The sequence below is a fragment of the Chelon labrosus genome (genome assembly GCF_963514085.1).
Source record: "Chelon labrosus genome assembly, chromosome: 6".
NCBI classification, from domain to species: domain Eukaryota; kingdom Metazoa; phylum Chordata; class Actinopteri; order Mugiliformes; family Mugilidae; genus Chelon; species Chelon labrosus.
The window spans coordinates 14,571,224-14,592,945 of NC_140342.1; the positions used below are offsets into that span (position 1 = coordinate 14,571,224).

The 21,722-nt window shown below is 42.2% G+C and overlaps 1 protein-coding gene across 2 annotated transcripts in view; it reads left to right on the forward strand.

Moving 5' to 3' along the window:
- Positions 1-21,639, forward strand: part of LOC311489260 (laminin subunit alpha-3-like) — a 51,511-nt gene extending 29,872 nt beyond the window's left edge. The window contains exons 33-77 of one of the 2 annotated variants that reach the window (XM_084546257.1): positions 70-281; positions 468-672; positions 1,212-1,356; positions 1,445-1,585; positions 1,671-1,832; positions 2,709-2,810; positions 2,900-2,983; positions 3,402-3,632; positions 6,207-6,320; positions 6,750-6,868; positions 6,974-7,054; positions 7,178-7,278; positions 7,387-7,440; positions 7,530-7,681; positions 8,106-8,216; positions 8,330-8,441; positions 8,564-8,728; positions 8,850-9,046; positions 9,254-9,370; positions 9,675-9,829; positions 9,995-10,136; positions 10,266-10,365; positions 10,444-10,560; positions 10,654-10,824; positions 10,948-11,099; positions 11,209-11,400; positions 11,494-11,642; positions 11,770-11,932; positions 12,014-12,141; positions 12,870-13,014; positions 13,130-13,228; positions 13,365-13,519; positions 13,622-13,736; positions 13,826-13,966; positions 14,065-14,195; positions 14,826-14,960; positions 15,082-15,202; positions 17,840-17,973; positions 18,069-18,249; positions 18,341-18,499; positions 18,592-18,757; positions 19,279-19,433; positions 19,534-19,627; positions 19,720-19,839; positions 20,593-21,639. In XM_084546257.1, the coding sequence (XP_084402383.1) occupies positions 70-281; positions 468-672; positions 1,212-1,356; positions 1,445-1,585; positions 1,671-1,832; positions 2,709-2,810; positions 2,900-2,983; positions 3,402-3,632; positions 6,207-6,320; positions 6,750-6,868; positions 6,974-7,054; positions 7,178-7,278; positions 7,387-7,440; positions 7,530-7,681; positions 8,106-8,216; positions 8,330-8,441; positions 8,564-8,728; positions 8,850-9,046; positions 9,254-9,370; positions 9,675-9,829; positions 9,995-10,136; positions 10,266-10,365; positions 10,444-10,560; positions 10,654-10,824; positions 10,948-11,099; positions 11,209-11,400; positions 11,494-11,642; positions 11,770-11,932; positions 12,014-12,141; positions 12,870-13,014; positions 13,130-13,228; positions 13,365-13,519; positions 13,622-13,736; positions 13,826-13,966; positions 14,065-14,195; positions 14,826-14,960; positions 15,082-15,202; positions 17,840-17,973; positions 18,069-18,249; positions 18,341-18,499; positions 18,592-18,757; positions 19,279-19,433; positions 19,534-19,627; positions 19,720-19,839; positions 20,593-20,735 (6,268 nt within the window). In that variant the 3' untranslated portion in view covers positions 20,736-21,639. Of the gene's footprint in view, positions 1-69; positions 282-467; positions 673-1,211; positions 1,357-1,444; positions 1,586-1,670; positions 1,833-2,708; positions 2,811-2,899; positions 2,984-3,401; positions 3,633-6,206; positions 6,321-6,749; positions 6,869-6,973; positions 7,055-7,177; positions 7,279-7,386; positions 7,441-7,529; positions 7,682-8,105; positions 8,217-8,329; positions 8,442-8,563; positions 8,729-8,849; positions 9,047-9,253; positions 9,371-9,674; positions 9,830-9,994; positions 10,137-10,265; positions 10,366-10,443; positions 10,561-10,653; positions 10,825-10,947; positions 11,100-11,208; positions 11,401-11,493; positions 11,643-11,769; positions 11,933-12,013; positions 12,142-12,869; positions 13,015-13,129; positions 13,229-13,364; positions 13,520-13,621; positions 13,737-13,825; positions 13,967-14,064; positions 14,196-14,825; positions 14,961-15,081; positions 15,203-15,496; positions 16,800-17,839; positions 17,974-18,068; positions 18,250-18,340; positions 18,500-18,591; positions 18,758-19,278; positions 19,434-19,533; positions 19,628-19,719; positions 19,840-20,592 lie in introns of those variants that run through there. The other variant, XM_084546258.1, reaches the window with a different exon arrangement.
- Positions 21,640-21,722: the final 83 nt, after the last annotated feature.

Below are 21,722 nucleotides of genomic sequence, written 5' to 3' on the forward strand. Positions count from 1 at the left end.
TGGGGAAATGATGCCCTCTAGCTGTCATATTCAAGAATACAACCACCGTCTGTATTTTTACCTTTCCAGCCCCAGATCTTCGTCCCCGTTCTGCAGAGACTCAGCTCGCTCACTTGTAGCAGCTTATAATGACGGGGCTCTGCCTTGCGACTGTGACAAGTCCGGCTCTACGGGGACCACCTGTGATCCCGATGGGGGACAGTGTCCCTGCAGGCAGCACGTCATCGGGCGGCAGTGCACAAAATGCGCCACGGGATACTACGGCTTTCCCTACTGCAGACGTGAGTGAATATTTGCTTTTGACTTAAGTGAGCACACAAGAATTCCCTATGAGATACCTCACAAGACAATATAGAAAATAAACACACACCAGCCACACAGTAATTCTTTATCATCACTCTCTCCTCCCTCTAACTAACTTTCAGGATAAAAACTTAAATAACTGAAATATCTCCTTCTTTTCGTAGCGTGCGACTGCGGCCGCCGACTGTGCGACGAGGTCACGGGACGCTGCATCTGCCCTCCTCAGACCGTTAGACCAGCCTGTGACATGTGTCAGCATCAGACCTTCAGCTACCATCCTCTGCTGGGCTGCGAGAACTGCGAGTGCTCGCCGATTGGCGTGAACACGAACGCAGGGGATCAGTGTGACCGCATCTCTGGACAGTGCAGGTGAGTTGAAATCCACGACGGAGAGCACTTAGCAAAGCAAAAAGTTAAACCTCTATTAGAGACAGTTAATAAACCCCTTTCTTCCTCGTGCAATTATATTAACGGAAAATGCTGAAATTAAATGTTAGTTCACACTCCAGTCGGGTTGGGATTTAATTTTCTCTCATGAACAGTAACATGCAAAAGTTTTGGGGAATTCAGATGCATAGGTTCTTATCCGTCATGGTGCACAGTATTGCAAAAAGACAATGAGCACAAACAAGCAGCCGGACAAATAAAGATCTTCGACAGCAAGGGGTCTGACAGATTATGTGGGCCGCGTTTAGACTTAATTTCAAAACCATGCGGTTGTTCTGAGATTACATGAAGCATCAGAAAAAATCCACAGAAGAATTTTTGGCAAGTTCTCTAAGATGCTTGGAGCAACATACCTGAAAATAGTACTTGGAAAATAGTGTGGAGAACAGTTTTTTGTTTTAATTGCGTGTGTAAATTAGTATTTTATTAGCAGTAACGCACTTTTGATTTTTTTTGTGCAGCTGCAAGCCGAGTATTGGAGGCCGGAAGTGTGATCGCTGCGCCGCAGGTTATTATGGTTTCCCTAACTGCGTGCCCTGCGACTGTAATCAAGGTGGAGTGACATCTAACGTGTGTGACCCAGACACTGGCAGGTGCCTCTGCAAGGTAAGCTGAGTTCACCCAGTTGTGTATTTAAAACTCCCTCTTCAATTCTTCCTCCCTTGTTATGATGCCCTGTTTATGATTGCTGTAGAGAAACGTCGCCGGCGCCAGGTGCGACGCTTGTCGGGAAGGTTCCTTTTATTTTGACCCGTCGAACCCTCACGGCTGCACCAGCTGCTTCTGCTTCGAAGCCACGGACCAGTGTCAGAGCTCCAGCAAACGTAGAGGGAAGGTGTGTCTGTGTTCTTGATGGTGAACAACGTCATTTTGCGTAACTAGTCCTACTGTCAAACACTAACAGTATTCCTTGTTAATAGTTCGTAGGGATGCGCGGCTGGCGTTTGGAAACCTCCAGCAACGAGGAGGTTTCCTCTGTGCTGAACACAGCCAGTAACACGGTGGTGGCAGATATCCAGGAGCTTCCTCCTACAGTGCAGAATCTACACTGGGTGGCACCACCGTCCTATCTGGGAGACAGGGTGAGTCAGTGGAAGGAGACAACATCGTGGGCATGCTGTTCTCTCCTCTCTTCTCTTGCTTTTCATGTCTGCACCTGGCCCCAAACCAGATGGGAGTTTTTACGTGCCACTGTCGCCTTAGTGCGTACTCTGGGGGTTTTATGCTCTGGGTTCTATACATAGACACTATAAAGATGGACGGAGGGACAACTCCTCAAAAGTGAAGTGATGGTACCAAACTAAAACACTAAAATACACGTCAGTATTTATTATTTTTTCCAAGAATGGTTTCTGTCATTTTTGGTAGTTAATATAATGTTGATGCATGTTTAAGTGTCAATTTATTGGATACGTTTCATTTCAGTTAGTTATTTAACGCTATAGAAACAGGATGTGACATATTGGCGACTACCAGTTGCCATGCCAACCGCTCTGTGAAGCGGTCCCGTGGGATTGTGAGAGTTGTGAAATAAAAAAAAAATAAAAAACAAGTGCAGTGTACAGTAACAGATTCTGACTCCAAAATCGCAAGATGCCACCGTGACGACACATTGTCCATATTTATACAGTCTGTGGGTCTATAACACATCTCGAGACAATTTGCATTATTATTGAAGATTGATTTATAATGATTTTACAGAAAAACCTAGCCGCATTGTTGATAACACTGTAAAAACATATTCTGACTTTTGATTTTGACTTTAACTGTTTTTCTAGTGAGTTTCACAGCTTCCAGGTCTTTTTGTCGCTTCAAGTTGAGTTTATTAAACACCATATAATTATTTGGACTGTTAAAAATAATTACCTCAACTATGAAGACAAAAAAAAGTTGCATACTCACCAAATGTAAATTACACTGCACTCACATCAACTTCGGTCTTTGTTCCCTTCTCTTAGGTTTCATCTTACGGTGGTTTCCTCACCTACCAGTCCAAATCTTTTGGGATACCCAGCGAGGGGATGACTCTCATGGACAGGAGACCCGATGTCGTGCTGACTGTACGGAGCGCCACAACTTTTTCCACTCGTTCATTTTTCAGTGAAAGAAGCGCGCCTCGTTTTTATCCATTTCATTATTTCGCCCCTAGGGACAGGATATGACTCTGATCCACATGGCTCCGCAAGTTCCACTTCCAGACAGGCTGCATCAGGGCAGAGTCCAGCTCTTGGAGGTAAAATAAACAGCTGCTCTGTTTCACTTACGGTCTGAAGCACCACTAGGCTGCCATTACAAATAAAGAACACAGAATATGAAAGTGTTGAAAGCGGATGAAACAGATTGTTTTTCTTAGACCTTTAATAAATTAGGTGGTCATTCAGACTGGTGTTTTGATTCCTTGGAAATCCTCAGACCAGAATTATAAAATATGTTTGTTTAAAGCTTGGGTTCGGGTAGAAGAAAACACATCATATGCCGAAAATGGAAAGGGTTCATCCTCTAGGGAGTCTGGCTTTTGTTATTTTATAAATAAGTGGAATTTAGCCCTAATTGTGTTAAGATGAACCAAAGTGACAGACAGACCTGATTGAAACGTCCTCTCCCACGCTAATTTCTCAAGATTAGCACTCAATTTTTTCTACCTTTTGCAGGGAAACTGGCGCCATGCCGGCACCAACAGGCCTGTGACCAGACAGGAACTGATGATGGTCCTAGCCGGTCTGGCGGGCCTGAGGATCCGAGCCCTGTATTTTACTCAGAGCCAGCGACTCAGCTTGGGCGAGGTGGGCCTAGAAGAAGCCACAAACTCAGGGACGGGAAGTCCTGGAAACACCGTGGAGGACTGCTCCTGCCCCCCTCAGTACGCTGGAGACTCCTGCGAGGTGAGTAGTTTAAATGTATGCCAGTCCTGAATTATCCTAAATAAAATGTGAGGATAAATAATAATCTTAATGAGAAGGAAAAAAACTAAATATTTCTCAGAATATCAGGAAGCAGGTCTTGCATCACTCTGAGCCTGCTGAGTCCTGTAGGAAAAAAATGTACTAACTAAATACAGAAAAAATGTCCCCTTCAACAAACTGCACTTGAAACATACATGGTTTGTATAGTTAAGCCAGAAAAAGAAGAAATGGCTGGTGAAAGGTTGAGGAGATTTAGAGCGTTTCGTCAGTTTCAAGTAGCAGAAGAAGAAAGCATGCAGGGTGGGGCAATTGAAAAGACGTCTCGAGTGCCTCATATTTTAGGGGTCCCAACACGCCTGAACAAGGAAACCACACCCTTTTTCCTTGAGGAAAAGTTCATCAGCTAAGGTGCATCAGTGGAATTCACCCAAAGAAAAAAAAAAAACGTCCAGAGGGCTGTGCAGCAAAATTGTGTAGCCCCAGGCTGGGATGTGTAGCACAATCATGCAGACGTAATATTAGTGATTATGCAGCTATAATCACTGGCGTGGTTACAGCTCACAGGAGTGTAGAGCAAACAACTGGGGTGTTGTTGCTAAGCTGAAGCTTTGCTTGGATCCTTTTTATCCTGGGAACGGGGCCCACAGACCAAAATTACAAATGTGAACACACGCACGAACTGCTAATTAAAACTTTACAGAGAGCAGATATTATTTGAGGGAGTAAGTGATATAAGGGTGGAAAAAAAAAAGTCCAAGTGTCTGTCGTAGAAGTGTCTGTTCATGAGCCACCCTCAGATTGGGTGTGTTAACAGGAAGTTAATTGTACGTGCCCAGAGGCTGCATGATAAGGCGCCCAGCCTTGACACATGAGGTGTGGCTGCTGGCAACACGTTGTTACTAATAAACCTGAGTGCGCTGGCTATGAGCGTGTGTCTCCCAAGTGCAGCTGACACACCCAGTTGTGTCTGTTGTGTGTTTGAGGAGCGTGATTCAGGTGTGACTTTCTTGTCTGTGGTGTCTGAGGATGTCTGACTTTCTACTCGGTAACTGTCCGCTTGCACAACCTTGATATAAGCCGCACGCACAAATTACAAAATGTTTCTACACCGCCGAATGCTTTACTTAGCTTTTCGAAGGGAGGCTCAATCACCACACCTTTTTTTATTTTAAAGTAAACAAAGGAGCTTTTACAATATTAACAAATGAAATAGAAAAAATATAAAAAATTTCCAGCTGTGACAGTTAGACTTTCCGTGAGTGTGCGGTGCACCCACATTTGACTTTCCGAATGTTTCTCAAACTATTTTTTGTTTTGATATGTGCCTATGGGAGCATGAAATGTAAAGAGAGTGAGCAAGAGAGAGGGAGCATGTAAACACTTGCATGTGTGTACTTGTGATCCTGCATTCACTCACGATGTGACTCAGGTAGATGGGTGTGTCCTCTTTGTGTCTGTGCGAGGATGGGGAGCTTAAGAGGTCCAGGCAAGGGAGAGTGGAGCATTATTTCGCACAGCCTGAGCTCTAGGAATGTCAGAAACGTGCATGGATAGACAAAGCCGTAGAAGGCTTCTGTTACGGACCCTGATATGTTGGACCTTGATTGGACTTTGCTGCGGCGGCCACAGGCCCTATGAGAGTGGAGAGCGACCCAGGCACACGAGGCATCACGACAGATGGGCTCAGAGGATACAATACCCGTCGCTTCATGACCGAGGAAGTCAGCGGATAGAATATCCATCAGTAAATGACCAAGGCGGCCAACAGACAGTCGACCTCTCAGTGCACGACGAGGGGCAGAGAGTTCAGTATCCCTCTATTAATGACAGCGGTGCTCAGATTCAGGTAAAAATCTGAAAAGGATTGAAGTCGTTTGAATCAAATATCGCTCTGCCTTAGCTGCCGGTGTTATCTCTCAGGTGTGGATCATTTACCACTCGAGGACTGTTATCTCGGAAAGCAAAGGGCATATTTCATCATTGGCTGTTGAACTTAATTCAGCCCAAGTTCACTTCTTTGTGCAGATCCTGACACCAAACAGAGGTGCAGCCTTGGGAATTAGTTTGTGAATGATGGCAAAAGCTTTTTTTTTTATCTCAAAATAAATAACTCTGTGATATCTTTCTGCTGGGCTGCTAAGCAGGATAAACGGTGTTATAGATTACCAAAATGTTATTGTGCATAGTTGGGCAAGATGATATAATCTAGGACGATAGTAAATTAGAGATTTATGAGAGGTGTATTTGAAATGTGTGTCACTGTAAATAATTGAAGTCAGTTGTAGCGTAATTAATGAGCAGAACTAATTTATCTGAACTTGAATTTACAGGATTTCATGTATTATTGTGATGAGCCTTTTCTTTTAGGGATCGGGGGAAAAACACATAATTTGATCTATTTCTTAAAATATAATGAAAGGTTTACTTTATCCGATTATATATTCATGCCATTCAGATACTGTATAATGTCAGAGCATGTTTTATCCGCGTTATGCAAGACTCGCGAAGAAGTTGAACTTAATCGTGTCTTTATTTTGTGTTTTTCTTCTTCAGAGGTGTGCTCCTGGTTTCTACAGAGATGGCAGTAGGCCTTACCTGGGCCGCTGTGCGCCCTGTGAGTGCAACGGCCTGGCCAATGAGTGTGAGGAGAGGACAGGGAGGTGCCTGGTAAGAAATGCGTTGAACCTCTCGCCCCTTTGTTGAGCCGTAATTTGGACAGAGCGCCTAGATCTCTCATTCTTCATCTTAAATCTTTACTCTGACTCACTATTCCCACTATTCACTGTAGGAGGATGATATATTACAAAGTCCTCGTTGTGTTACTATTATGCAAGGCATTCAAGACTAGGCCTGTGCATGCAGTGCACACATAGATGCAAGCCCTCTCAAAGCTCAAAACTCTTAGTATCTGGTTGTTTCAGTAGAGCCTGTGTGTGCGAGGCTAGCTGAAATACACACACAGATTTTTACTTTTTTTTTTCTTTGTCTGTCCCTGCACTTCATTATGCTCTTTCACACCTTCATTTATTTTTATTTATTTTTGTATTGATTTCATTTTTCTTATTCTGGTTTAATGAACACATTGTGTCGTTTCAGAACTGTCAGTACAACACAGCTGGAGACAGATGTGAACGCTGCAAAGAAGGTTACTATGGAAACGCAGCTCAGAGGACGTGCAGGGTGTGCCCGTGCCCATTCGCTGTGGAAACAAACAGGTGGGAAAGAAAAATAAATAAATGCATAAAAACCCTTAACAGCTGCTCCGTAATTAAATGTAAAGGTGTGCTTGGCAACTTAATAATCTCTCCATTGATCTGCAGTTTTGCAGTCGGATGCAGGGAGGCGTACGGAGACATCCAGTGCATGTGCAGAGCAGGCTACACCGGTGACAGGTGTCAGAGGTGAGCATCGACTGATTGGTCGAAATAATTCAGATTGAAATATTGTGCAGGTGCTGCGCAATACATTTGGCTTATTTCTAACTTGCTTACTTATCTGTGCTTTTATATTTCTCTTTCCCGCAGTTGTGCCCCTGGTTACTATGGCGATCCAATGACGCCAGGTGGAAGTTGTCGCCGTTGCAATTGCAATGGCAATGGGAACAGCTGTGATCCCAGGACTGGAGGTTAGATTGTGGACTCCCGTTTAGGAGACAAAAGTCGCTGAACTGAATTACGCTGCGTTTCAGTTTGTATCAGTGTTGAAACGTCTCTTAATTCTTTGTCTTTTTCAGTTTGCAAGAACACACTGGAGCCAGGAGACACAAACACCGATGAGCAATGCCGAGGTGAGTTCACAAAAAGAATAGTGGGGGCGTGACACGCCTTTTGCAATAAATATGATCCCTTGCTAATCCTTTCCCGTTTTGAATTTCAGAGTGTGACAGCTGTGCACAGACCTTACTCAACGACCTGGAGAAGCTGGACGATGAGCTGAAAAGGATCAAGGCTCAGCTGGACAACGCCACTGCCAGCTCCTCTTCTCAGGACAGGCTGAAGAAGCTGGAGAAGGCTGTGTCGGACACCAAGGTAAAACGCCAGTATTTAACTCTGTAGGATGCAAACGGTGGTGAAGAGGAAGAAACTGATATTTACAGTCCTTCTTACTGGTTACACAGCCTGGACAAAACCTTTTAGTCACAGACAAAATGTGCATGTGTCCATTACACACACACCAACGGTGTAAAGTAGAATGGAAGTGCTTGTTCAAACACATTAGCATTCCTGATGATAAGAAATCTCTGTGCATTTGTCCCACAGCCAGTAATGTGAGTGAGACACCACGTTGCTGAATGCCAGTGTTTATTTCTCTTTGCATTATAATCGCTGCGATCATTCCACTTCTGTTGTGTGCTAACCCTTTGTGCGTTCATGAGACACAAGCAAACAATATCCACAAGTCCGTTTGAAAACAGCCCATCATCAATAACATCTCAATGTGTGATTTTTGTAGATTCTTGTCAACAAATTCAACTCTGCCGTTAACGGCCAAAAGACCAAAGTTGACCAGTTAGAAGACGACACGTCAAGTCTCGCAGACGACATCAGCACTCTCAAGGACAAGGTAGAGTGCGAATGAATGAATGCTTAAAACTTTAATATTATTAACCATGCATTGATAAGTTGATTTTTATGTTTTTTTTTTAATGTGTGCTGCTGTAATGTGTTCTTCTACAGGCGGACCAGAAGGCTACTGAAGCTGACAAGGCGGTGGAAGATGCTGAAAAAACCCACAAGCGGGCGAAGGATTTGGATTCAGAGATTCAAAACTTACTCAAGAAAATCCAAGGTGGGGGACATTCAAGATAAATTCACTGGCAGCACATCTGCTCCAAACATGGATGGCTTTGCCGTATGTAGTCTATAGTAATTTAATCACTTGACTGACTGTCTATGTCTGTGTGCTTGAAGATCTGCTGAACCAGCTGAAGAATACAGACAACAGAGGTGATGTTCCCAGTACGAACTTGAATAAACTGCTGGAGGAGGCTCAGCGCATGGTGAAAGAAATGAGAGACAGGAACTTCACCCCTCAGAAGACAGCTGCAGAAGAAGAAAAAGACGAGGCTAAGAAATGTACGACCTTCTGTCTTATTTTTAGTCTAGAACTAGAAACCACAGTGAATCATGTTTGTTGATTGCAGAAGGTAAAAGTTACCAGTGCGCAAACATTTATTATTTTTTTTCTATGTTGCAGTGCTGGACTACATCAAGGCTAACGTGAGCAAGCAGTGCGACCAAAATGAGGCGGCGGCCGAAAAGATCCGGGGACTTCTGACTAATTACACGGCCAAGCTGAAGGACCTGGACAAGGCCTTGAAGGAGGCGGCGGACTTGGTGAAAAAAGCCAATGCTCAGAACGGTCTCAATGCGGAGACACTGGAAGATCTGCAGGTAATAAAGTAGTAGTTAATCAGTTATGAGAAACACATAACTGATTAAAACATGGTTAATAGTTAGCAGCTTTCTATGGAAACTAAGATCACGTGTAGTATTTTTTTTTAATCTAGTTTTTTAGTCTAGTATAATCTTCATAATAAGAACCTTAGTACTGTACACACAGTAGCTCTCTAATGAAACTGGTTCATATTCTCCCTACAGAAACGAGTCGAAGCTTTAAGGAAAGAGCGGAAAACTGTGGAAGACCAGATGGCCATGGCGGAGGACGAGCTGCAGAAAACAGAGGATTTGTTGAAAATGCTCCAAGACAGTAAATCAGTACGTTTGACAAAGCTGCATGTTCTTCACCTTAATTACGCTCTTATACTAATTATACTCACACATGTCTATATTTACTGACTCTCCATACGAGCCAAAACATTTCAATATGCAATAGCTGTGTTACATCTGCGTTACACGGCCTCGCCTCCGATTCGACACCAGTGGCCTGTCAGGTCCCAACATGCCATCCCCTCAGATAATGATCAGTGCTTTTGCTTGTTATGCTCCGAAGTGAGGTCAGTGGTATTTCCTGGTGTTATGCATTGAATTGCACCCATTCATCTGTCCTTCTCCGCTGTAGGAGTATGAACAGCTGGCGGCACAGCTGGACGGTGCCAAGACCGATTTGACCACGAAGGTGAACGAGATTTCCAAGGCAGCCGCCAAGAAAGACATTGTGGAGGCCGCGGAGGATCATGCCAGGAACCTACAGAAGCTGGCAAAGGAGCTCGAGGAGTAAGTTTATTGTGCACACAGTAAAGATAAAAAGGCTCATGAGTGGTTTTAGTGTCCGTCTAGCTTTTTGGATCAGTGTAAACCAAGCATAATCCTTCTAGGCGCGTGCAATTTGTTTGTCATCTTTTCTTAAATAATGTCTTCCCATGTGTTCTTGTGTAACAGTGCTGTGAAGAACGCGAGCGGACGTACTGAGGTGCGCAACGCAAAAGATGCCATCGATGCCTACAAAAACATCACAGATGCTATCAATGCTGCAGAGGCGGCTGCCAAAGAGGCCAAAGATGCTGCAGACAACGCCCTGGATGTAAGACTTGATATTTCATACATTAATTGACAACCACATCTTATTTTTGGCATGACGTGAAGTTAGTCAAGGTGCATTTTAGAATGCTGCGTCACTTTAACCTGGGTTTCCTTTTCACTTCCTTTAAAGAATGTAAAAAAACAGAAACTCACAGAAAGAGCCAAAGACCTGAAAGAAAGTGGCAATGACCTGCTCAAGGATGCAGAGGCGGCAGAGAAAGACCTAAAGGGTATCCATCCATCTTCTTAAATTGTTGTGTAATAATATTCTGAGAGCTCGGTCACTAATTGATATTTTTTTTCACCAGACGCTGCCAAGAATCTTTCCAACCTGAAGAATCGCCTGTCGAATGCAGACACAAAGAAGGATGCTCTCAAGAAAAGCCTTCTTGATGCTCAGAACCAGCTAAACGACATTAAGAGAGGTAGAGTAGAGCAAGTCGAGTGTTAAAATTACATTTACGTCTGTTGGAGCTTTCTTGACTATAACTGCTCTTCAATTTGTGCTTCCCAACCAGATGATATCGAGGACATGATCAATGATGCCAAGAGGAAGGCGGCTGCAGCCAATGACTCAGCCGGCGACACTATGAACAAACTCGATGCCATCCAAAAGGAACTTGATAAGATCAAGGTCTCACCTTCGGACTCTAACCTAAGCAGTGTTCTGGACGATGTTGACCAGTCAGGTGAGATTCTCTTAGGATGCTGAGAATTTTTCTCTCCGCATACTTTATGCCATAAATATCACATTTCTCAAAATACAAAATAATTACGTAATTCGTTTTCTTTCACACATCTTCAATTTCCAGTGAAGAAGCTGCTGAACACCATCCCATCTCTGAATGATAAGATCTCCGAGGTGGAGAATCTGACCTCCCAGTTCTCACCCGCAAACAACATTTCCGACAACATCAGGAAGATCAAAGAGCTCATTGAAGAGGCCAGAGGCGCGGCGAACATGGTGAGGCCCAGCTCCGTAAATATATCCGTGACATCTGCTCTGTCAAACACACCTGAACCCTGTGCAATGACTGTCCGAGCACGGTTTAATTTCCTCCCCTTTCCTACAGATTGCCATCCCCATGAAATTTGCAGGCGACGGTCACGTCGAGCTGCGTCCCCCGAAGAATCTTGACGACCTGAGAGCGTACACAGCCCTGTCCCTGTTGCTGCAGAGACCTGCAGGGAGAGGAGATGGACGCAGACGCAGACAGACCACAGAGAAAGGAAGCATGTTCGTGTTTTACCTTGGTAACAGAAATGTAAGTAAATCCAAATGCACATAAACATTTATTTTTTTTGTGCTATGCTGTTTGACTGTAAATTTACGTGAACATGTTTGAATTGCCTTGCAGTCTACTAAATACATAGGCATGGTTTTGAGGAGATACAAACTGTACGCCGTGTACAACCTCAGAGGAAACGAGTACGAGATAATGTCAGAGGACATCACTCAATCAAAGATATCTCAGCCGACGACGTTTGACCGAGTAGACCTACAAAGGTAAAATCACCACTTCCACTCTTGTTCACTGTCAGTATTTCAAAATGAAAAAAAATAATAAATAAAAAAAGGAGATTTGTGAATAATTTGAACTTTATAAATGTGTTTTTTCCATCTCATGATTTAGAATTTACGAAGATGCAGAGTTGGTCTTTACCAGAGACGTAACCTCGAGCACTCCTGGTCAGCCAATAAAACAAACCAACCAAGGCAACGTGGCCGAGAACCTCCTGGACCTCAGTTCTGATGACATCGTTTTCTATGTTGGAGGCCACCCTGCCGGCTTCACTGTAAGCAGCAAGGAGATAAGAAACGACTACTATTTGTCTTACGATCATGGGTTTCATTAATCTCTGTTTTGCACCTCACAGCCACCACCTTCGCTCCTGCTGCCCAAGTACACAGGCTGCATTGAGTTCGTCTCCGTCAATGACAACGTCACCAGTCTCTACAATTTCCAAAGAGCAGAGAAGATCAATGTGGAGGATCCATGCAAGAGGTACATTGTAGCAGGAATCCTGTTTAGCTTATTTGAAACAGGCTTGTATTTAGTCAATGTCGAGAGGCAATTTTTATTCTGAATTGTCAGTTTTAAAATGTAGTTTTGTGAAGCTGCAGTTTCTTTTACCTGTAACTGTAGACTGAAAATACATTGGTAGGTAAGTGCATAAGTAGGTAGATAGGTAGGTAAGTAGGTGTGTAAGTAGGTAGGTGTATCGGTAGATAGGTAGGTAGGTAAGGAAGATAAATAATTGGGTAGATGGGCAGGTAGGTATGTGGGTAGGTAACTAGGTAGGTAGGTAGTGGTAGGTAGTCCTTTGTTCCGGAAGAACAAGGTGAAACGTGATGGATGTTGTGCGAGATGAAAGTTGATGTCACTGAGAGGTTTCATACAAAACTCGATTTTAGTTTTCCAACAAATAGCAGCTTCCTTAATACAACAAAAGTCATTTGTGTAATTTATGGTACAATTCAAACAGGATCAAAAAACAGTTGGTTTTGCCCTTGACACCCATGCATATTTTTCTGACTGTATTTTCAATCTCACTTTTTGATGTCATCTGGCGTGAATGCATAAAAACGTCCGCCCCCCTCCCCCTCCCGCCACTATTTGAACACAGATTTCAAACTTGGTCCCACTGGTCCGTTCTTTATTATGACTTGCAGTCTTACTACACAGTAGTAGTCCAGTATTGAGTGTTTTGACTGACCCTCCGTTCCATCCAGGTATGTGCCTCCTGCAGACTCGGACTACTACCAAGGCACCGGATATGGCAAAGCGACTGTAGAAAACCAGAAAACAGTGCGCATCATCAATTTTAATGTCAAAACTCGTTCAAAGAATGGTCTGCTCCTATATGTCGGAAGTGAGGTAAGTTACTGTTTGCATTACTGCTTTATACATATTACATACGTGAAAGATGGAACTGTGCAAGTAGGTACATTGTTTGCAAGAATTTGATGATTGTTTTTCCTTTCTGACATAGGACAAAAACTACTTCTATGTGACGATGGAGAAGGGCATCATCTTTCTACACAGCAATTTGCTTGAAGAAGCAGTTACAACTAACTTCAATCTAATCTCTGTAAGAAGCTGATTTGTTTTATTTTTTTTTTTTTTGCAGTCACCTTTATTCTTTACTGACAATTTCCATAAGGCACAGGTAAAAAACAAACAAACCATTCATTCAGCTCCATCTTTCTCCTTTTTATCTCCTATAGGCAGATGACTGGAAAGACCTATTAATTATTATCAAAAATGCAGAGATCTTAGTCCGTGTGTCTGGTCAAGAAGCAGCAAAAACCCCAATTGGATTCGACTTCACAAATTTGAAAGAATTCTACATTGGCGGTGTACCAGAAGACATAAGTCGAAGGTGTGTTGTTGTTCAGTGGTGTTCAGTGTGTGTTGTGGGAGAGGCCATCATTCATTTGCCACTCATGTGACTGTAACTTGATTCACTGTGCCCCCCTTGCAGGTTTAACATCACCATACAGCCATTCAAAGGATGTGTGAAGAATGTGAAGTTGGATAACAACTTTAAGTCTGTCACTGAAAAAGTGGGGGTCAGCAGAGGTTGTCCAGACACCATGGTAAGACGTTAACATCGTTATCAACATTCATAGAAATCAGTTAAGCGTATGTGCCGACTTAACGAACGGCGATCTCCTCGTTCTCGTAGATTTCTCGTAGAGCAGAGTTCAGCCCGGAGAGCTCCCTCTCGGCCGTCCTCTCGAGCTTCAGCCTGGACAACGACGTTACCGTTTCCCTCGGATTCAAGAGCACGGAGAATCAGGGTCTCATTTTGAAGAACAAACAGCCGGTCAGTGTTTGTATCAGTTTTGACATTTGATTTTGCGACTAAGACCTCTGAGGTCAGACGGCATTTTTAAAACTCCTTTACTTTGTTCTGTTTTCCAGAGTAACGGGATCAATCTTGCGCTGCAAAATGGCCACGTGGTCCTCAACCTCAACAATAAGCGGTGGAAGTCCAACAAGCAGTACAACGATGGGCGGTGGCATTACTTGACTGCAACCAGACGAGGCGAAAGGTACAAAGGAAGCATTGATTTTACATTCACACTTTTAATAGATTGATGTGACCGGCCGTTTATATTAAGGGATGTCACGACCACTTCACAGATATGCAGCATTTACATGGGGACTACATGGAAATGAACCCATGTAACCCATGTAGTACACTACTATGGGGAATAACCCAGTCAGAGCAAGAAAGGCCTTCAGTAGCTCCTAATGAATACAGTCTTTCTGCATTAATTTGCCTCACGTGGGGTCTTGTTAATAAAATTGGGGAAACAATTACATTTCTGGCAGATTTGACGCTCCATAGCAAGCAGAAATCTACAGACCAGTCAACAAAAATAAATATGATGTTTTGGGGCATTTAAACGTTTTTTTTTTTTTTTTTTGTTAGCGTCCAAGAAAGCTGTTGACTTGGAATATTTGCTCAGAAGGATTTCCATGGACATGACAAAATATTGTCCATACTGTGTGATTTTCATTTTGTGATTCCACAACGCCCATTTAAACATTCATACAGTGAATGAACGTATATATGACAAAAAGCTGCAATGACAGTTGCACCTGCTGCCATGAAGTCGCCAGACACCAATGCTCAACGCTCAATATCTATGTTTATTCTCTGATGGTGATTCTTTCAGGATCCGTCTTGTCATCGATGATGAAGATGAAGGTCAGGCGGAGAGCGGCGACGGATCCGTATCTGACCCAGCGGGACCCTTGATTCTGGGGGACAGGAAGTTCAAAGGCTGCATTTCCAACCTCTACACGAGACGGTAATATCTCCTGCACGGCACATCTGCTTTATTTAAAAAAAATTAAAAATCTCAAGATGTGATTCTGTGATGGGTACTTATTATTTTATAACTGTTATTTATTTATTTTCGCCGTTTGCAGGCCAGACAACCTGTACAACCCGGAGAACTTCTACTCCTTCGACAGTACCGGAGACGTCCTGCTGGATGTGTGCACCGCTGACAGTCCACTTCAACAAATGCTAGCCCGCGGCTCTAAGAAGGTGAGGGATTTCTTTCATCGTGTGCATTTGTAAATTAGTTATATAGTTATTTCTGTATTTCTAAAGCAGTGAAATAATCATGCATTTGGATTCTAAAACAGTTCCTCTAAATTACTGGAACAATTCCACCTTTTTTCTTTTTTTTTTTTTCACTGTAAAACATTTAAAACTAACATGTACATTGTTAACGTGTGACTTGATGGAGGTTAAAGTAAGTCACACCCGGCTTTCTCTTTCTCTTCTGCAACTTCCTCTGACTTTACTTTGTTGACAATGTTGCTGCCTCATTTCCAGAGATGAAGAAGAAGGAGCCCTAAGACCTGCTGACGCTGACGAGAATCTAATATCGGTGTGCACCACCACGTTCTGTAGCCCGTTCACTTGGAGTGTACTATAATAAAAATGTGCATGAATTCTTCAGTAATCGTAGCAACTGCAAAATGTATTCCCTTTCAACAGATTTGTGTATTTAATGACGACAATTACAAACCTGCGAGTAACAACTCATGTCATGTCTCTTTTCTTTCCTCCATGTAACCCTCTAACGGTCATTCTCAAGCACACTCCCTCTGACTCACATTTACTGGACGGTCATGCTTGATTTTTAAATGATAGTAACGACATTAAAATCACTAATTATGTTCCTTGAGTATCTCCTTTCGCCTTTATGTGATATCCAATAAACAATAAAGGATCTGCATGTGAGTTTCTCAACATTTTATTCCCCGTTACGTTTATCTAGCTACCTCCAAATGATATATTTTTAAACTTAACTTAAGATGCCAAATGGGAACACTTCCTGTTTGTGACATTTGGCTTTTTTTTTTTGTATGTAATTCTGGGCCTCACAAATAAAAATGTCTAACAAAGACTTGTGTCCCAGCAGTACCTTTGAGAAACACTGATCAACACTCTAATAATTTATTGATGTAACCTCTGAGAAGCGATGAAACCTCTCTCTTGGTAGAGCTTACAATATTTTGGAATCAATCAATTTTCTCTTCAAAAGCATGAACGCTGCATCATTTCTTCTAATCACAGTAGCCCTTGCATGCTCATCCTCGCTATAAAAATACACCATTTCAGTTTGGCGCCATCTGTTCTCCATCAACCTTTGACCCACAATACATTTCCTGAGTAATCACTTCTTCGCTGCTGTACAAGTTCACTGAAGTACCATGAGCTGACACCACAGGCTGGACTTATTAGACGCATATAGAGGAGAGGAGGCAACCTTTAGAAGTAACAGTACTCATGATTCATGTGGGTCTCGTACTGAACTATGTGAAAAATAAATACCTGGAAAGATGATTTTATCCTTTAAGCTGACCCTCATCCACCATTTATATTGCAAGATCTCATCAGAGTGTCCGTTCACAAGCAGTAAATCTGATTTATCTCTGAACGCATGCCTAGCAAGCACCCGCTTTTTTTGCATGCTTAGCTGAGCAGCTTAATGAACACACATCCTAACTATACTGAAATCAAAAACACCCATATCTAAAGGTTGCAGGAGTTGTGCAGCTGGAAGAAACTGACCATGAGTCACCAGCTAAATATTATTACTGCTGTAATAGAGTAGTAAAAGCCTCAGTCCGTTGTATTTATGTCCTTCATCACAGCAGATGCCAAAAATTACACATTCCTTTTAGATAAGTCTTGATTAGATTTATTTGGCAACAACCACGCTGGCTGATTCATTATCTTTGTATTTTTTAAGCAAACACTAATATAATACTTTACTGGTTGTACTTTACTGGCATAACACTATGACCACCTTCCTAATATTGTGTAGGTCTCCCTTGTGGCACCAAAACAGTTGTGACTCATCAGAGAATGGACATGATGGTGTCCTGTGTTGTCCGACAACAGGATGTTGTTAATAAGGGCCTTTGAGTCCTATGAGTTGAGGGGAGGGGCCTCTGTGGATCATCCCACAGATACTTGATCAGTTTGGGATCTAGTGAATTTGGAGGCCAGGTCAACACCTTGCGCTGTTTTTTTCATGTTTTTTTCTTTTTTTTTTTTTTTTTAGTTGTTCCTGAACAGTTTTTGTGTGTGTGCCTGTGTCAGGCTGCATCCTGCTGGGGATGGATGCTGCCATCAAGAGTGGGTGTGTATGGTCTGGTCTAGGTGTGTGGTACATGCCCCAAGTAACATCCACATGAATGCTAGGTCCAACAGTTTCCCAGCAGAACATTCAATTGTCACAAGATGGTCAATGTTATTTACTTCTCCCGTCAGTGGTCATAATGTTATGCCTGATCAGTGTAGGACATCAGGTCTGGATCCTCTGAAAGGACAAAACGAGTTATTTAAATACTTTTAGAAATTGTTTCTTTTTTCAACCAAAAAGATTATATGGTTAAGATATGAAAAGATTATTATCTGGAGCATTCATTCATTCGATGCACAACACATCCCAGAATCCACACCTGTGGGTAAAACATAGATTCTTGCTCAGAATCCTTTGTTTCCTGATCATTGAACCTCGATATATAATAATAATAATCACTTTTTTTCCCACAATACCCATTGTTGGATCCCATCCAGAGGATAAAGGAGCCGTGGACTGGTAATGATTCAAAACCCAAGTTTTGCTTAGCAGATGTGTTGTTTGTGTGTCTTTTTTTTTAGGATGGTGTGACGCGTGTCGAAAATGAGAGTGTATCACCATGTGCGTTGCCAGCTGTGGTTCCACAAGCTTATCGCATAGGAGGGCCTGTCAGCAGCCTGAGCTACGTCCTTCCTCTACAGATCCTTCCGCCCAGGTGAGGTGTCTGACTCACAAATACCCATGCATGCTTGAAACCTTCTAACTGTGAGATTTACCATTTTGATGTGATTTTCTCTCCCTCCTCCCCAGACCACACTTCTCTCTTGATGTCAAGACTCGATCTCCTGAAGGCCTGTTGTTCTTTGCTGAAACCAGAAGAGGGCAATCTCATCTTGCTTTATACATGTCCAAGGGCAGGATCAGGTTGTCTGTTGGCAAAGAGAAGGAGATCTTCAACCGAGAGAAGTACAATGATGGAAAGTGGCACTCGGTCAGTGTGGATTCGTATATCCCAGTCACATATTTTAACATGAAACCCAAGCTTGTAAACAATGTTGATAACTGCTGCTTGTTGTCTGTAGATCATATTCAGCTTGGAGAAGAAGAAATTCAGATTGGTCGTAGATGGGATCAGAGCTCAGGATGGTCAGCTGACAAATACTGAGTTGACATCCATACAACAATTCAAGCCACCTGTGTACCTGGGCAGCGTCCCAGAATCCCTTCACAAGGAGTTAAAGGTAAATATATTACACAATTCCCTCAAGTAATTTCACTCCCAAAGCACGGTGCCGTTACATTATTTTGATTGTGTCTTGATTTTTACTTTCAGTTTAAGGCCCTTCCAAAGCATGGTGTGCCTAGCTGTGTGCGCAATTTTAAAATGAACGGAGCGCCGATGTCAAATCCAACCACAAACCACGGTGCTGGTCCCTGCTTCGAGGGGCCGACACAAAGAGGGGCATATTTCTCAGGGAATGGAACCCATGTCATTGTCAGTGAGTACATGGTGCCATCATGACGAAACCACACTCAAAACAGGAAAAACACCAGTGCACCGTTATCCGCTGAAATGTTCTTGAACAAAAACTTGGAAAGACTTAAAAATATCATTTAAATGTTGAGTATTTGCAGTATGTATTTGTGAAACTTAACTTTTTTGTTAAATTTGTTGTATGTTAGACGTAAAACCACTCAGAAAGACAAATTGCGTCATTTTGCATGTTTAGCTGCTCTGCTGTGCACTGAGTAAAACACTCTCTTGGTGAAATTAATTAGAGTTAGTTAATTAACCCGCACGCCTCCATAATTAAATATTAGCGAGTCCTTTCAAGGACACTTTCTCTGAAATTAATTGCATATTAGTAAGAAACTATGAGACCCATTAAATGGAGAATTTCTGATGTGTTCATTTTATGGCTGTCCTCTCATTGGTTCCACTTATACACTCTAAATTATAACTTTTCTTTTCTACGCCAATGATGACAACCGTGATGATACCTATTTTCTGTATTCTCAGATGACTCCTTTGTTCTGGGCTCCACCTTTGAGCTACTGTTCAATATTCGTCCACGGAATCTGACTGGACTCCTGCTTCACGTTGGGGATTCCAGCAGGACCCAGCATGGACCTGTGATGGGCCACTATCTCAGCATTTACATGCTCAGAGGGGAGGTGAGTCCAATTGTCTGTTTGCAACTACTACCCTGAGCTATAGCACAAAAAAGATTGTATACTTATTCTAGGCCTGAATTAACAAGTGACTTGTTGGCAGGTGGTGGCACAGGTGAACAATGGAAAAGGAGTATTCAAGGCGTCGGTGAAGCCAAACGCGTCTTTATGTGACGGGATGTTCCATAAAATTTCAGGTAAAATGTCAATAACGCACCATAGACTGTTATCAAGATGACCTGATTTAATAATAAAATTTGCATAAAATCGCTGTCCTTGTGTCCTCTAGTAATCAAGAGGGAAAATGTCGTGCAACTGTATGTGGACGTATTGGGCAATTACAAGATTGGACCACAGTTTTCCACTACCACTCTGACCAAAGACCCACTGTATGTGGGTGGCATTCCTGGTAAGTACTGATTAGTTCATTTGAGCGATACGCTGATCTTCTTTGTTTTGTTTAAATTGCGCTTATTTAAATATTATATCATTACATACAATCTGTCTGTGAAGGTTCTCAGTCATCCAGGTCATGGTATATCCAAAAAGGGGTTGTCTTTTTTTTTAAAAAAAACACTTTTTTTGGATATCACATACAATAAAATATGAAAATATTTGGTTTTTTATATACCATATAATAATATATATTATATACAGGATAATAATATAAATAATACAAAAAACAAAAACACTGCAATCAACTACCTATAAATAGAAATATACGTATACATTAGACTTAAAGGTCCACTGTGTGGGGTTTAGTGACATCTAGCTGTGAGGTTGCAGATAGCAATCAGTTGAATACCCCTGATCCCAACGTCCCCATCCAAGCATGACAGCTGCTTAAAGTGTGAAAGGTCCTCTTTGGAGGAAGTGGTTGAGCCTGGGTACTTAGCTACTTCAGTTCCAGGCTACTGTAAAAAAATGGCGCTGCAACTTGGTGAACTCTGTTTAAGTGGGCCTTCTCGCATTAACATATGGAAGGCTCATTTGTAAGTTACAAAAACATGACAATTCTTATTTTTAGGTGATTATACACTAATAAAATGAGACTGTAAAATGTATTATTTCATACAGTAAGCTAGCAAAACATAGCAAATAGATTGTCGGAAATGGTTTACAAATCAATCAACAATTCACCACTTGCACCTTTCTGTTGCAGAGACATTAATGCGAGAGACCCTCCCTGTCACATCGTCCTTTGTGGGATGCATCCAGGACATGAAGATCAACGGTGACCCGGTCTCCTTCGACAGGCCGTCAGGCGTGTTTGGTCCAGTCAACCTCAAAGAGTGTCCGGGCTGAACGGACGCATCTCGTTGCATCATCATTGAACAAACCTTGGGACCATGTCCTCCGCCAACTATGTGCAATCTGTTACCAAGACAGAGAATGTGTTTGTGTGTAAGGATGTGTGAATTGTGACGAGTGTCTGTTCCAGTGTGTGCCTGAATGTGAATGAAACATAGAGATATGAGCAGCAGCGTACATAATGCCTGTCGCTCTGCCAAACATTTCTGTATTTATTTTAAGATAGACTAATGTATATAGCGACACTAATTCATGAATGCATATTCTGACAACTGTAATACAGTCTGATGTGTTGATCCTCTGATTCTCCGTCGACAATCAAATGCTACTGAACGTGCTTGTGATTGATCAGGGCTGCGTTACGGGCATCCCAGCACTTTAAGAGAACAAATAATGCTTTTTGTGATGGTGCTGTAATTGAGATCAATCTCAAGATCATTATTGGTTGATTTTTTTCCTTTTTCTTTTTGTTTGTAAGAGTTTGTGCTAGAATAATTACGTTTACACCTGCGGTGCTCGGTTCAGTGACATTTCAGGGTTTTTCTGATCTATCCTATAGTTATATCCACATGCTAACATGTGTTCACTTTTTTTCCCATATTTTTGTTCCGAGTTAATTTTCCATTTTGCATTCCTTTAACACGAGGATGGCCTGTATTAATAACCAGTCTCATAATTCTGTTCAGTCATGTATGGGACCATTACTATAAAGTTGAAAGTAATGTAACAGAAATCAAAATGTATTTAAATTCACCAGCAAGTGTTTACTTTCCTGCTTTGTACATGTTTGCCAAAATTGATATGATATTATATATTGATATGGAAAAAAAATGCATTATAATTGGACACAAATATAAATCCATTCCTCTCTTGTGACCACTAATTTGTAGCCTGTCCATGTTCTTTTCAGATATCTGTCAGGGCCATAAAGAGGTCTTATGAAAGATAGATTTAACCTGTACTCGAGGTAACAACTCTCAA